At 40.0% G+C, this 14636-nt stretch overlaps 1 protein-coding gene across 1 annotated transcript in view; it reads right to left on the bottom strand.

Moving 5' to 3' along the window:
- colec12 (collectin sub-family member 12) overlaps window positions 1-14636 on the bottom strand; it is a 29544-nt gene that overhangs the window by 6806 nt on the left and 8102 nt on the right. The window contains exon 3 of the mRNA XM_040143264.1: window positions 892-1014. Coding sequence (XP_039999198.1) covers window positions 892-1014 — 123 coding nt within the window. The remainder of the gene's footprint in view (window positions 1-891; window positions 1015-14636) is intronic.

Here is a 14636-nt window from a genome sequence, read left to right as displayed (position 1 = left end):
AAACGTCTAATACCTTGTTGAAACTGCTAACTTGTTGGCTTTTGAAGAACCAGTGGATACTAGAAGCTGTGAAAAGATAAGTCTGGTCCAATTCAATATCTTTCATATTTGCAACAAAACCCATGATAAGCCCAGAACCAATGAAGGAACAGTATTGTTTGTGTAGCCAAAGCCTGATACAGCTTATTTCTGTGCGCAATAGAGCCGCGGTGTTGTCCGAAAACTATTAAAAATCACTCGTGTGTGAGTGACACGTTCCTTCATTACCATAAACATGGGTAACGTAGTTCATTTTTACTCAGCCCCACAGACAATATCCTGCTGCTGGAAATACTCACTAAAACATCAAATGTGTATTAAACTGGGCTTAAAAGAGCCCCCAATTAATGCATTTTCACCTTTTAGGGTAACATTTGCTAAATACTACAGTGCCCAGCTGTTTCAGGAAATCACTGAACCTTTTATTTATTTATTTATTTTAAATATTAAACTATACTATTGTGTTTTTAAAGATTTATGTCCTCAGTATGGCGGAATGGGCTTGAAGCTGAGAGCCACAGACAGGCTGGGAAGGTCAGAAAGTACTGAGAGACTGAGATACAGTACACATTGTTGGTTTTGGTCTATTCATAGTATTTGTCAACACTAAGTTGACAAAAAATATACAAAAATCCTCTAGAAGAAATATTTACTTATCAGAGTAATAGTAATTATGTACTGAATGTACTTTTAAGGTTACATTTACTTGAATTACTGTAATGTGAATATAGCTCTAAAACAATATGAAATGTACTATAGAGATCAAAGTTAGCATTAGAAACATGAGAAAAACAAAGCATGAATGTCTTGTACTGTACAAGAAGCAATTTTGGAACATCAGTTTTGACTTACCTTTGTATCCGAGGACAGCCACTGCTATGGTGAGCAGGGCACAGAGCACGTAGAGGAGTGCAATAGCTGCCCTCAGTGCCCAGTCATTTTTACACTTGGTGCACTCTGTTCCCTCCTGAATTCCTGCAAAATACAACAGAATCTGTCACAAATCATTGTACTGTATACAGTAAGTATGCTTCAGTCTAGTAACACAGTGCAATGTTGAAAAGCAGTAGTAACTCATATATTGTACAACTGGAGCAGGGAGTACATAACAATGAGCCAAAGATTTTCATTCAAAAATGAAATCACGTGTGACGTTTTTTCATTTCATAACTAAGTTTAGTACTGCATGACTAAAGTGGGACACGCTGTGCCTTTCTTCAGCCAAGTATCTATTGAAAACATTTGTCCTCACGAATAGGCAAGAAGACTTAGTATGAATCTTTAAAAGCACTGCACATGTGTTATCCATACGACAGTAGAACCAAAACAAAACAGTACCATTCCCCTTCTGTGTCATTCCTCATTGGCATGTGGCCTAAAAGTACGGTGCAGTCAAATTTTTGGTCATTCACGTCACAGATGTTCACTAGTCCAGTCCAACAGCATGTGATACAATGCTAAACTTTATACTGCGGGCAGGATGTTTACTTGACTTTATTACAACTGACCAAGCAGCCTCTGGCAAGCAGAGTGAGAAGGCAGCTGGCATAGGTTCACAACAGGCAATAAAAATCTTTCTGTAGATGGAACAAACTTTAAATCCAATTATATAGGAGGATAGAATTTAGGGAAACCTGTAACACTTTACCAGACAGGAAGGTTATTAAATAAATTGTTTCAGCCTGAGCAAAAGCTAAATAATTCAAAATACACTTCCATTGTTGTAATATTAAAATTTGCCTAAAAATTTGGGGCTATCTAAAATGTGACTTATAGGAAAACCATGGTTTATTTCAACTTCGCTATTATTTTCACTTCATTTTCAAAGTGATGGCTGGGATCGCGAAGTAGGCTGACATTACTAAAAAAATAGGTCCAGTGGGGCAAGAAACACAACCAGTCAGTTTATCATACAGGTCATAAACAAGCCGACAGTTTAGACACATCATCTATTTATGTTATGTAGAATTAAAATAATGTAGACATGAAAGTCTATTAAAAAAGTATATCTAATAATGCCTTTGGGTTATGTCATTCTCTACAGCACCATGATCTGGTCAAAACATGCCCTTTGGCATTATGGGTACGTCTGTTGTTTCCACTGGGGGAAGCTATAAAAAAATCCCCAGCTGGACTGACATCGTCATATGAGTTCCTCCTCAAACAGCATCAGAGGCCTTAGTTCTGTCCCTTTAAGTCATGTCACCCGTGATGGGACTCAATCTGTAGCCAAAGGAGGCTCCATCCTTCCCAGTCAGGGGTGGGCCAGGACCACCAGAGGGGTACTGGAGGTTCGGCCTCTCGGCTTTGGACCCACACATCTGTGCAAACATAACATCTGACCACCTCAAAGGGGCCCAGCCGTGGTTGCAGACGTGGATATGCAGGCCACTTATGTGCACTGAGAGCCCCATGTTGGGAACCAGTGTGGAGAGCTCCATCAGAGACCCCCCACCCACCCCCCCACTGGTCCTGACCACATGCTGCTTAAAGGACAACATCACACCATGTAAACAAGCAGCCGACCGTCTGCAGGCTCTGGGTCAAGAGCAGGGCAGCGGTGGTATTTCTGTGTTCATTAGAATTTGAACTAGGCCATAGTGGCAGTATCATATTTGTGTTCCTAATGCTTGCAGGGTCACTGAATTTCAGACACTTTCTCACAGTCAAAAGCCTTTCAGTAAGGTTTTCCCCATTCAAGATGTTCTACTAATTAACTTTTGTACAAACCCCCTGCTACTAACATACAATAACAAATTCCTCTCAGTAAAATGCCCACACATACCTTTGTTTACTAGAATGTATGCCAGATTGTATCATAAAAACAGAGCATGAATCTTATGAGCAGCCTTGTCGGGACCATTTCTGTAATCAGTCTGCTTTTTGAGACTGTGTTAATGACTGAACTCAGTTTCAGGCTTAACATGTTTGCTGACTAAATTCATATTGCTGTGTAAGCATGTTGTTACTACACCTGCTGTGCTCTTACTGGTTACTAGACAACTAAGATATTCAGGGTACTTAATTACACAACCACAAGAACTTAGAAAAGCACTGCTGGGGCACTACATCAGCTGTCGCACACCCTGTCAAACTTGGCGTTTATGGTAGGAAAAGTCAACTCAAGTCAGTTTATTTATAGAGCATTTAAAACCTAAACTTAAAGCCATACTTTACAGTGTAATAGACAAAATAAAAGTAATCATGTAGTTATGTGAGTAATTATGAACACACAAAAGCTACATAAAATGGTGAGTCTTAAGCAGGGTTTAAAAGTTGCAACAGATGAGGAAGACCTGAAAAACTGTATTTTTACAAAATGTTCCAGAGTGTGGGGGCAGCAGTGGAAAATGCTCAGTCACCTTTGGGATTCTGACCTGGAATGTGGTTGTTCAAGCTATTTGGCCATCATGGAAAAATGGGTAAAATCATAACCAAAGATGAATGTTTTCTTTAACTGTAAGGACTATAATCTAAATGAACATGTGGTCTTCTATGCAAACTTTAAAGTTCCTAGAGTTAACACCGTCACCATTTAGCACATACTGTGTTGTATAACCTGGCAGGGACAGGTTACAGACCCACACTGTCATGTTCTCCCAGCAGTGATGCTTCCACTGAACAAACATGGAAACTTATTCTGGGCAGAGCGGCCCATTAGCTCTGTCCAGGAACGCAACATTTTCCCACTGCATGTCACGGGAGTGTTTTCTGTTCCTCTCCAGTGGATTTTGCTTAAACAACAATTCTGTCGGCAATGTAGTACACAGTAATGACAAAGAGAAAACACTTCCATAGTAGCTGCAGGATTCTGTTACATAGAATCCAGAGAGAAACTTACGCTACTGGGTTTCTATATCCATACTACATGTGGGCCAAGTAGTTCTCTCAAACACTTTGATGGCTTGTTTTGTCATAATTGCATCCACAGAGGAAGTTAAGGTATGTTAAGGTAATCATGGTAAAATATAGTGTACATTTCTGAGATTGAACTCATTCTGCCTTTACAATCTTGTGAAAGTGGTAACATAAAATCCAAGGATCAAATTTAATGCTCAATTTTGATAAAAGAAAATCCAACAGAGCCTCGAAATCCAAGAGTCTCCAAATACTTAATTTCTTGCTTACTCAGTTTTGCATTACACATTATGCTGACACATAAAGTACATGTCTGCACATGAGCTGACTGAAAACACATTGCTAAACCAAACGGCCTGGTGCAGAACATGGACTGCAAGGAGTGCGGCTGTTGGGAGTTGAGAAGCTGGACTGCAGCCAGGATGTCCCAATCAACAGGCTGGACTCCTGCCACATAATCCCCAAGAGGTAAATAAATGCTAGAAAAGCACAGAAAAAGCAGAGGTATGGTGGAAGATAATGTTTCTTACATATTACTACTGTCAAGTCACAACCATGTACCTCCATTTCTAGCATGTTTCTGTTTTAATATAGTCATTCATTGTCCGCGTTTATGGACCAAGACAAAAATAAATAATAAATTAATTAATTATATATAAAATTATATATAAAAATTATAAATAATATAGTACTTTGTAGAAACCCCTTTGGCAAAAATCACAGCAAATTTTGACCCAATAAAGGCGCCAGAGGCAAAGTTAAGGGGTCACTAAAGTTATCACAATTCATCCCAAGGAGGACATGAATGTCTGAACTAGACATCATGGCAATCCATCTTGTAGTTGTTGAGATATTTCATTTAAAACTGTCAACCTCATGGTGTCACTAGAGGAAAAGTTAGAGGATCACCAAAGTCATTTTAATTTATGCTCTGGACAAGTCTATAGCTAATTTCATCGTAATCCATCCAGTAGTTGACATTAAGTGGCTCCAGAGAGTATTCAGACCCTTTCACTTTTTGCACACTTTATTGTGTTGAAGATTTAGGTTTAAATGGCTAAAAATGCCATTTTCCCTCTCTGTAGACCTATGTGATAAAATTGTAGCACGGCATAGATCAGGGCCAGAGTATAAAATCATTTCTAAAGCTTTGAGGGTTCCCAGGAGCACAGTGGCCTCGATAATTGGTAAATGGAAGAGGTTTGGAACCACCTAGGACTCTTCCTAGAGTTGGCTGCCTGACCTAACTGAGAACTCAGAACTCCAAGCACTATGTCTGGTGAACACCAGACACTGCTCATTACCGGGCTAATACCATACCTATGGTGAAGCATGGTGGTGGCAAGATCATTGTTTTGGGGTGCTTCACAATGGCAGGGACAGGAAGAATTGAGGTAAGGATGACTGCAGCAAAATATGAAGAGGTGTTTGAAAAACCAGAGTGCATGTGACCTGAGACTGGGGCGACGGTTCACCTTTCAGCACAACAATGAAGAATATAGCAACAACCTGTCAAACTAATGTCAGTGCCACCAGCCTATAGTGCACTTTTTGTTCAATGATAATTAGTTAATGTTAGCATGCTTACACACTAAATTGAGATGGTTAGCATGGTAAAAATGATGCCTGTTAATATTAGCAAGTTAGCATTGTCAATTTGAGAATGTTAGCATGTAGCGCAAACACTGCTGTGCCAAAGTACAACCTCATAGAGCTGCTAGCATGGCTGTAGACTCATTCCAAACCCTTTTTGGTAAAGTGACGATTTGCCAGCAGCATAATGCCATTTGTGCATATCGCAGAATGGCCAGACCATCACAGTAGATGCTGCAAAAGGATTTATGCCGGCACTGATACTAAGAAGAAGTTATAGTCAGTTGTGGTTCAGGTTCATTACCGTTGATTAGCTAACTGTTTTAAAACTGAAGAAAGAAAGAGGCAGAAAAATAAAGGGAAAGAGAAAGGAGGCAGAAAGATGGTGGCAGTCCAGTGTGGTGTCTGCAAAACAGCTGTATTTCATTTGGACTCTGAGTCAGTCAATGAAAAAAAAAATCTCAACACTTATTCCCTTATTCCATGTACCTGCCATTAGACTGCCTTAGCCTGCATGCCCCGTCTCGCTCGGGGCTGGCAGAGGAAATTTCCATGGCAACACAAAGAAAGCCTGTACAGAGTTAGAGCCTTTTTGTGTGAAGACCTTTTGTGCGGAGTATTAATACTATGTTATATACAGTATCTGGGTGGTTACACAGAGGAATTCTTTCACTTCATAGCCTTCCATTTTGTGTTTCTTGAAAGCTGAACATGGTCACGAACCGAAAACCAGTAGTCACACAGACAGGCCGTGCCTCTCTGCTCCACCTGGATGGAGTCTGACAGATTACCATTCGCACAACTAGTGCTTTTTCGTCTCACATTTCCAGTGGGAACACACATATTTTGGAGTTGTATAACTGTGTGGTATCTGTCTACAAATCCACAAACTGTCAAAGCTAAAATTACATTTAATTGTGTTTCAGTGTTACAGCTTCTAATTTCCACAATCAGCCTTGTACTGAAACAATTGGGTTTAAGAATTGTTTAAACAAACCAAAACACACACAAGTAGACACACAAAAATAAACAAAAAAAGTACCACAGTGGATTACTGAGGATGAAATACAAATTTCAGAAACAAAACTGCTTCAGTAATAATGTTTTTTTTTTTTCATTCCTGAGACAAATTAAATGTAGCTCATTTGCTCCATTATGGCAACCCACTTAAATGAAGAGTTTCAATAAATGTGTTATTTAGTGGGTAAGACATGTAATACTGCTGTCATGGTTAGGAATGAGATTTTCAATGGAGGAACCATTTCAAAAATATCTCATGGTGCACACAGACCACATTCATGATAGTCCAAACTACAGCCAGTTCACATTTTGTTTCTGTGGAATTTCAGCATCCTCTAGATGAGAAGTTCACAATCTTTTAGACTGCAATCCCTTAAAAAGAATGCAATGTCTACTTGTAACCCCTCATCACAGGTTATTTCCTTGGCATTAACTTGTATTGTGAGCAGTTCAACCAAAGTTTGATTTTCTTCCTTCTTTGATTCGTATTATTTGAAGGATGACTAGAGGCCTGAAGAGGCGACAGTATTCAGTATTTCACATAAAAAAAACCCCATAAATTAGGAGAAAGGTAAACATTCACTGCTGTGCCCTGAGCTACATGCTGACATCAGCATGCCAATCTCTTCACAAAAAGAATGCAAACATGCTGATGTTTAGCAGGTAATGTTTACCATGTTTACTATTTTAGATCTAGCATGCTAATATTTCTGAAATACCGCTTAACACAAAGCACAGCTGAGGCTGATGCAAATTTCATTGGTAAAAGCAGTAAACCAAAGTATTGATCCTGATGATGGAGCTAGATGAAAAGTCATGGGATCACCAAAGTTATCATAATTCATCCTTAGGGGGACTAGGATCTGTGCACCAAACTTAATGGAAATCCATCCAATAGTTATTTAGCCCTTTTACTCCAAACTACAAAAGTCAATCTCATGGTGGTGGTTGATGAAAAGTCAAGGGATCACCATAGTGATTGGGATTCATCCCTTAGTGACCATAAATCTTTGTGCAGATTTTCATTGCAATCCATCCAATAGTTGTTGAGATATTTCAGTCTGGAGAAAAAGCGGTGGACCATCCCACCACACTCACCCTCCCACATTTCCATCTCTGGAGCAATGCTGCTAGCATGGGTGAAAAGGAAAGGGGAAAAAAAAATAGTATATACACACAGATTTTCCACTTCTCATCCCTGGTGACCCTTCCAGATTTATCCTGGGACCCGTATGGGAGGCCACTGCTTTGGGCAGGACAATATCCTGATATTGTTTAGCAGGAAATTTGTACTTCACTGCCGAGTTTAGTTTTGTCACTTCTTGTCAGCAGATGTGTCCATGTTCTACACTTGAATTTAGGTAAATAAAGTGACTAAATAGATTAATGTTCTTCTCCACTGCAACCCACCGTACTGCAGACAGATAAAACCGATGTATTTGTACTTATATCTCTTGCCTAGTGCAGCTTGTGCTTGAAAAACTGGGGAATGGTGATACTGACCTCATTCTTGAGACAATGTTGAACCTTTAACTGGGTTAAGAAGGTGCACTGGGGTTGTGGTGTCTCCCTCTGGGCCTTATAGATACCCCAGTATTAACAGTCGCCAACTGGAATGTTAACAAGTAAACACTCTCCAACAGGGGAAGTTACCACTGAGACAAATTACTAAGACATTAGGTTGCATGAATTGCTGAGCTAGCCTAGCATGCCTGGGCTGTGTTTTTTTTTTTTTTTTTTCACTCTCTGCTAACAGGTTTATGACACTTTAAACTGGGCCCCTGTCTCCTAGAACATCTGGACCTTGTTATAGTGGAGCCAAATCAAAGGACGCATGCAAACATTTGATACATCATCACTTCATGCCAAGCATCATAAGAAAAAGGGGTAAAGTTGGCAGTAAGCTATTTGGGGTGTTTTTATAAGAAACTTTCTCAGTGGCACTAACTTCATTTTCATGATGAGTAAGGGGATCAGTGGTTTACAGCTTGAAATCTGTAAATATGGATAGCTGCATGTCTGAACAGGATGAGATGCCCTCATTACACATACAAACACATGCACACACATACACATGCACACACATTGCCTAAAGCTGACAAAGCTGAAAAGCGTCCTTTGAAGGCTTTGGCCACAGACATAAATGCTATACTGGGATATTGGCATCTTTGGAAAACATCTTTTTCAGCACGCTATCATCCCCTCAAGTCTTGTACCGTATAGGCCTGAAAAAAACGTACTCAGAGAGTGTATAAAAATTTCTGGGGGGGAAGGAGGGTTATGTTTTTGGTTTTTTTTTTGCTGAAGGAAAGTTTTTGGGAGATCATCCTGGATTCATGCTTCCCTTGTGAGATTAATTGTAAAAGATTTCTTTTTTATTTAATACTTGATGTTATGCTTTTTGAAAGTGCTGTGTGGAACAAACATCCCCGAAAAAACCCAGCCATTCCACTCAGGCGTCATGTAATTGATTTGAAGGACAGTGAGACATCTGACCTTATACGTGTGTGGCTATAGCATCATCTGATCTAATTGATATATATTTTCATTAAGTGTAATTCGAGAAATTTGAGGGGTGAAGGTCAAATAAATAAATCAATTAACGCTGGGGAGGGTCTTGCTTTTTTATATACAATTCAACCTTCCTCCTCTCCTTAATAATTTTCATACAATCCCTTGAATTTTTTTTTTTTTTTTTTGCTTAAAATTGTAGTTTTTACATCAGCTACTACACTTTGGAGTCAGCTTTTGGAAAATTGGACTTTTTTAACTGATATTTGTAGAAATTATGCGTGTTATTTCATTCCAAAAAAAAAAAAAACTCCACTGCAATCTTGCCTATCACCACCTGCTCCTTATGGCGTCCAAAAACATTCAAAGATTTCTCTGCAAAGTTTACATAACTGCAAGTCCGTCAAGTAATCTGGCATGCTTGCAGACAAATCCAAGTTTCATGGAGGTTGTGCGGTATCAAGAGAGAAACAGTTGGAAACAAGGATCAGTGGTATATCCTTTGACAGAACCGTCCAAACCGAGAAAAACGGTATCCTCAGTGGAACAGAGAGCAGAGAGTGTGGAAGGAAAAGTTTATGGTGCACTTCTTGTTAGCTGAGCTGGCTGCTTTTTTGTTTTTTGCTTTTTTTTCCAAAGCGCTAAAAGGCAAAAACAGAGTCTGATTAGTAGGTTAGATGGCCTGTTAAATGAAGCAGTGAACATGCAGTTGATTAGAGCTGGTTTTGTCATCCCATCTGTGCTTGGTTAGAGGAAGACCGACTATGTATGACAAATAGGTCATATATCGTAATCCCAAGAGGCAGACTTTTAGGAACGCAAGTGTGCCTCATAAACAGAGCTGGGCCACTGTATTGGGGTTACTTTGCGAGGCAGGATTAGATATCAAAAAAGTTTTTGAGTTCCAGTCAGCAGTTTCCATTAAAGACTCAAATTCACTGTGTGTGTCTCCTGGTCTGCACGGTATCATTAGGAGATAAATAGTTGGAGTCACATCTGCTGGCACAGGTTTCAGCGATGGAAATACAAAGTACTGACTGTGTAATGGAATACAACATGCGATGTAGGTCCAAAGTAAGCTGACAAGCAGAATTGGTGCTGGCAGGCGGGATTTTTTAATGTAAGTGAGACTTAATATTCCCGGGAAAGCTGTAGAATGCAACTCAAATAGCAGCTGACTGTACACTACTAAAAAGAAGTGTTTTTAAAGAAGGAGCACGCAAGTACACTTATACGCACACACTTAGCACTGGTTAACTTATGATAAGGTGTATTTCAGCTCCACAATTACACTTCTATCATCACTTGTCATTTAAAACAAACATACATTCCTGCTATAAAGACTGACTACGTTTTACTTGACATACCGTTGCTCTATAAATCAGCCCAAACCAACCATGACTTGGAGACTAATTTAACATTTTCTTGTGTTGGAAAGGGACCACTCAACATAAATATGCCAAGGCTCCACTAAACATGGTCTGGGATATTCAGTTCAGCTTGATAATTTATTAACACACAAGTGAATGCAAACATCAGTCCAATGCTGCCGTAAAATCATGCAGCTCTTTCCCTTAAGAAGATGGTGAATCGAGATGTAGAAAAAGTTGCACATTATATACCAAGCAGGTCTTACTCCTGTGCGTTATCTACTAATTCATAGTAAGTACCGCACTTTGCATGTGCATCAGGAACAGAATATCTCCAACCGAAAAGCACAATAATTACAACAAGAAAAAGAGCTCCGTTAAAACAGACGTTTCTCGATTACCACCAGTCACATGCATACATTTAGAAAAACATGGAAGCCATAAACTAACTTTATTTGCCTTGGCTCCTCCTGCTCATGTTCCAGTGTTGGCATGTTGGAATGAGGTCATTTTAAGTAAAACAGGACCATGTGAACCTCAGAGAGGGAGAGTTGGTCATTGATCCTTCTCCATCTTTTGTCTAGACTTTGACTTTTGAGAGTGTACAATACATGTTCGTCTGCCCTGACTACGTTTGTAGGTGCTGAACTATGCAGCAAGCTAAACTCACTCGCAATAAAGGTTGAATTCAACTTGTCTACTTCCGTCTACACCCCAGATCCATCTGTAGACTAGCTGTCAAATTAGTTACATTGTCCCTCATGCCAGCTAAAGACAGTGTATCACCAATGGAAAATCCACATTAAGGACAGAAACACCACATTTACAAATTGGCATTCACAAAACAGCAATAATATAAAGAGTACCTTAAGATAATGCACCAACACGGGCATTTGGGTAGTTAGAAGATGCCTGTTTCTTTGTCACTGGTCTGTCAAAATGGTGGATGTAACGTTGTCCCTTCAAATGCTACAAAACTGTGCCAGGAGGGGTTTCTATAGCAAAGTCCAACTGTTACTAACTGCAGTGTGAGAGGTGCATCACAGCTAACATTGTGTTCCAAAGCAGCAGTACTTGATATAGTCTGCCAACACATGAAACATAGTTATTAGAAAAGAACGGGACAAGGGACAAGCAGCGGCCATTTCAATGACAAAACCCACATTGGATATAAAACAGATTTGGTTACTGGTTTAAATCACTCACAGGGTTACGCAAAGTGTACAAGAGGGTCTAGTTAAACAAGAATTTACAGAATGTTGTATTCTTGGACTGAAGCCTCAATGAAGTGATGTGCTGCTTCTCTGATCTCATTATTTCTCAAGAACGCATTTTTGTCCAAAAAAAAATGTCAGGAAAAACCCGCAACACTCTTTTTTTTAAAATGTGGATTATAAAAGTGTGATCAAAATCAAACAATTCTTTAACTGTAACCAAGTTATTCTAGAGAAAGGCCATTTTATTTATAATGGCTCCCACAGTGAACCCTCAAGGAGAACTATGTGTATCTTGGAAGACATCTAAAAATCAAAAAGGATGGTTTCTTCCCAATCTCAACCTCACCGCAATGACATAAACACAAATTAACTGAGACACATTTTGTCACGCGGGTTAAGAGCCCAAAACCGCTGCTCGGGTGCCGAGTATAACCCTGGAGTCAACTCCACAGAGCATCTGTGCAGTCAGGTTTCTGTGTAGTCATGCCTGCTGGGTGGCCCGCCGTGGAAGCACTTAAGATACTGAATTAACAACAATCATCACCCAGCCCGATGTTCGTCTGCCTGACTCTGTACTCCATCCCATCACATCACAGCACTTTCAAGCTCCATTGCCCGGTTGAGCCAATAAAACCACAAAGTGTAGATCCAACTGGCCGTCCAGCCAAGTCTGGCTTTGCTTATGGGGAAAGACGCTGTCCACAGAGAAGATGGTATCTAACTGCCTGCTCACGCAACTATAGTTTTCACTGTGGTCCATGTTGAAACTACTAAAGGAGTAATGTAATACATTATTAAACTAACTTTTTTCAATAAATGCCATATATGTTCTTATTGCTGGTGTTATCCTGTCATGCAGACAGTTTTAATTGCATCTGCTGAAGCTTTCACATATCACCTCAGAGATTTTTACTGCCACTCAGCAAAATGGCTACGAAGAGAACTGTGCTGTCAAAGCACTGAATAACTAGTCTGGTTCAAGACCTCTGAATTAGTGCCATGGTCTGTTGTTGTGCTCACTGACAGCTATTTCCTCAGTTGGAACAACTAAGCACATCAGAATCTCAAGAACGGGAATGACAGAAACGGGGCCAAAAAATGGCGAACAAGCTTGGATGTGACTGGCACTGTAAACAGGTTGTTGCGAACCAGTGTACAGAAATAGCAGCCCTTAAATCAACATATCTCTTTGATTTACATTGCAAATGTCGCTAACCACTTCTGTGTTGACTGAAAATGACATAAAAATGCCACAATGTCAAAATGAAGAATGACGTAGAAAAAAAGCAATAAAAAAATGGAAATAATTAACATTCAGCAAAAACATCCCTTTCGAAAAGCAGTATCCCCATTAATCTTGTCAATCCACAGACTGTGCTGTCAACAATTTTCGGAAGTACAGTAGTACAATTAAACAACACCAGAAGGTCTTACTGACGTGTGTGTCAGAGCAGACACACTTTGTACACTTAATTTACCTCCATTGGATTGGACTAGTGTAAGAAATCTAAGAAATGGATAACTCAAAATCCTTACAAGTAACACCGAAACCATCGACATGAATGGATTTTTCGAAGGGTAAGTGCTAAAATCGTTTTTTGTGTAATGTGGGTGAATCAACACTGAACTACTGCACCAAACTACTGAATGCTGTGCAGTTAATCCTTTCAGTTGATCTAAGTATGTTCAGACAGACTGTTTCTGATATTTTCTTTTTCAGCAGATGTACAGATGTGAATATAGAAACACATGCTTTTCTTGAAACAGCCACTGAAACACTAGAGAGCCGAGTAAATGGAAAAACTCTACATGGCTGGCGTCTTTGCACAACACGCAGAAATTTATTTATACACAGTATATCCAAAAATGCAAGTACTAATGCATAAACCAAAAAAAAAAAAGAAACACTCAGCGGTGTGCTGGTTTAGGGCCAACGTAATCCTGGCCAGAGCAACCAAAGCACCACAGCCAGGTATGAAAGTTTAATAGTGAGAAGCACTGTGCCTCACAGCAGAACAAGCAAAAAATACACATTTTTCATTCTAACTTTCTGCTGTTTTTCAAAGAGAGGGAGCAGCGAGGTTGGTGTTGGTCCTCTCTGGAGCCAAAAGGCTTCCATTAACTGTAATACTGATGCAGAGCCATATGCAGAACTCCACCTAGCCTGTCCGAGACAGTTGACAGAAAATGGGGTCAGACACCTCCAATACCTTGTGTGTTGTTTTTGTGACTGAGCCAAAACCTGCTGTGAATAGAGAGCTTAAAAAACATCCAGGATGTGAGAGAGCACTGGCCAACGTATCCCTTGGGGACACATAGCAAGTTTAGGTTGGCTAGGCCGATTCTGGTCAGAACAACCATGGTTATATATAAACCACTTACTGACAGAAGCTCCTCTGCAGCTCTAGAGCTGTCATGTTCGAAATCTGAAATCCTTTTTCATTAACCTACTGAGTTCATAGGCGCTAAATCTCTAATATCTGCAGTGCAATGTCTTTACTGTACAGTGTATGTCTAATAATCTCCTGCTGGCCAGATAAGATGGAAGTCAAGGCAGCTGGGACACATTTCGATGTCCAAGCTTGATAACAAATGGAGCCTGGCAGTAGTTCAAGCAGCGTCAGAAGTCTCTTTATAGTCACATGTTCCATATGTTGCCCGGTCTTATGTAACCACGTCCTATCCCTGACACCAGGCAGTCCATATTAACAATGTGGCACTCTTATTATCTGCATACAAAGATGCTGAGCAGTGAATCCTTGCTGCTTCTAGCAAATGTAACTCCCTCTACCTTCCTATCCGCCTGTTGTATGTATTGTATTAACTGTACGTGCATTAAGATCATGGTTAGGGTATGAAGAGGTCCAACATTAATTGTTGGCCTGTAACACTGTGCTAACTCCAGTCCATGAAAGTGAGATACACTACACACCCATCCACCGGCCTGATTTTCACGATTGTAAACGCTGATCCCGCAAACTGACTCAAACACTGGAGGCGCGACAGGATTTAATTTATCGTGAACTGA

Source organism: Xiphias gladius, chromosome 14, assembly GCF_016859285.1.
Source record: "Xiphias gladius isolate SHS-SW01 ecotype Sanya breed wild chromosome 14, ASM1685928v1, whole genome shotgun sequence".
Taxonomy (NCBI): domain Eukaryota; kingdom Metazoa; phylum Chordata; class Actinopteri; order Istiophoriformes; family Xiphiidae; genus Xiphias; species Xiphias gladius.
Note: the sequence above shows the minus strand (reverse complement) of the source record. Positions and strands in the feature narration are given on the sequence as shown.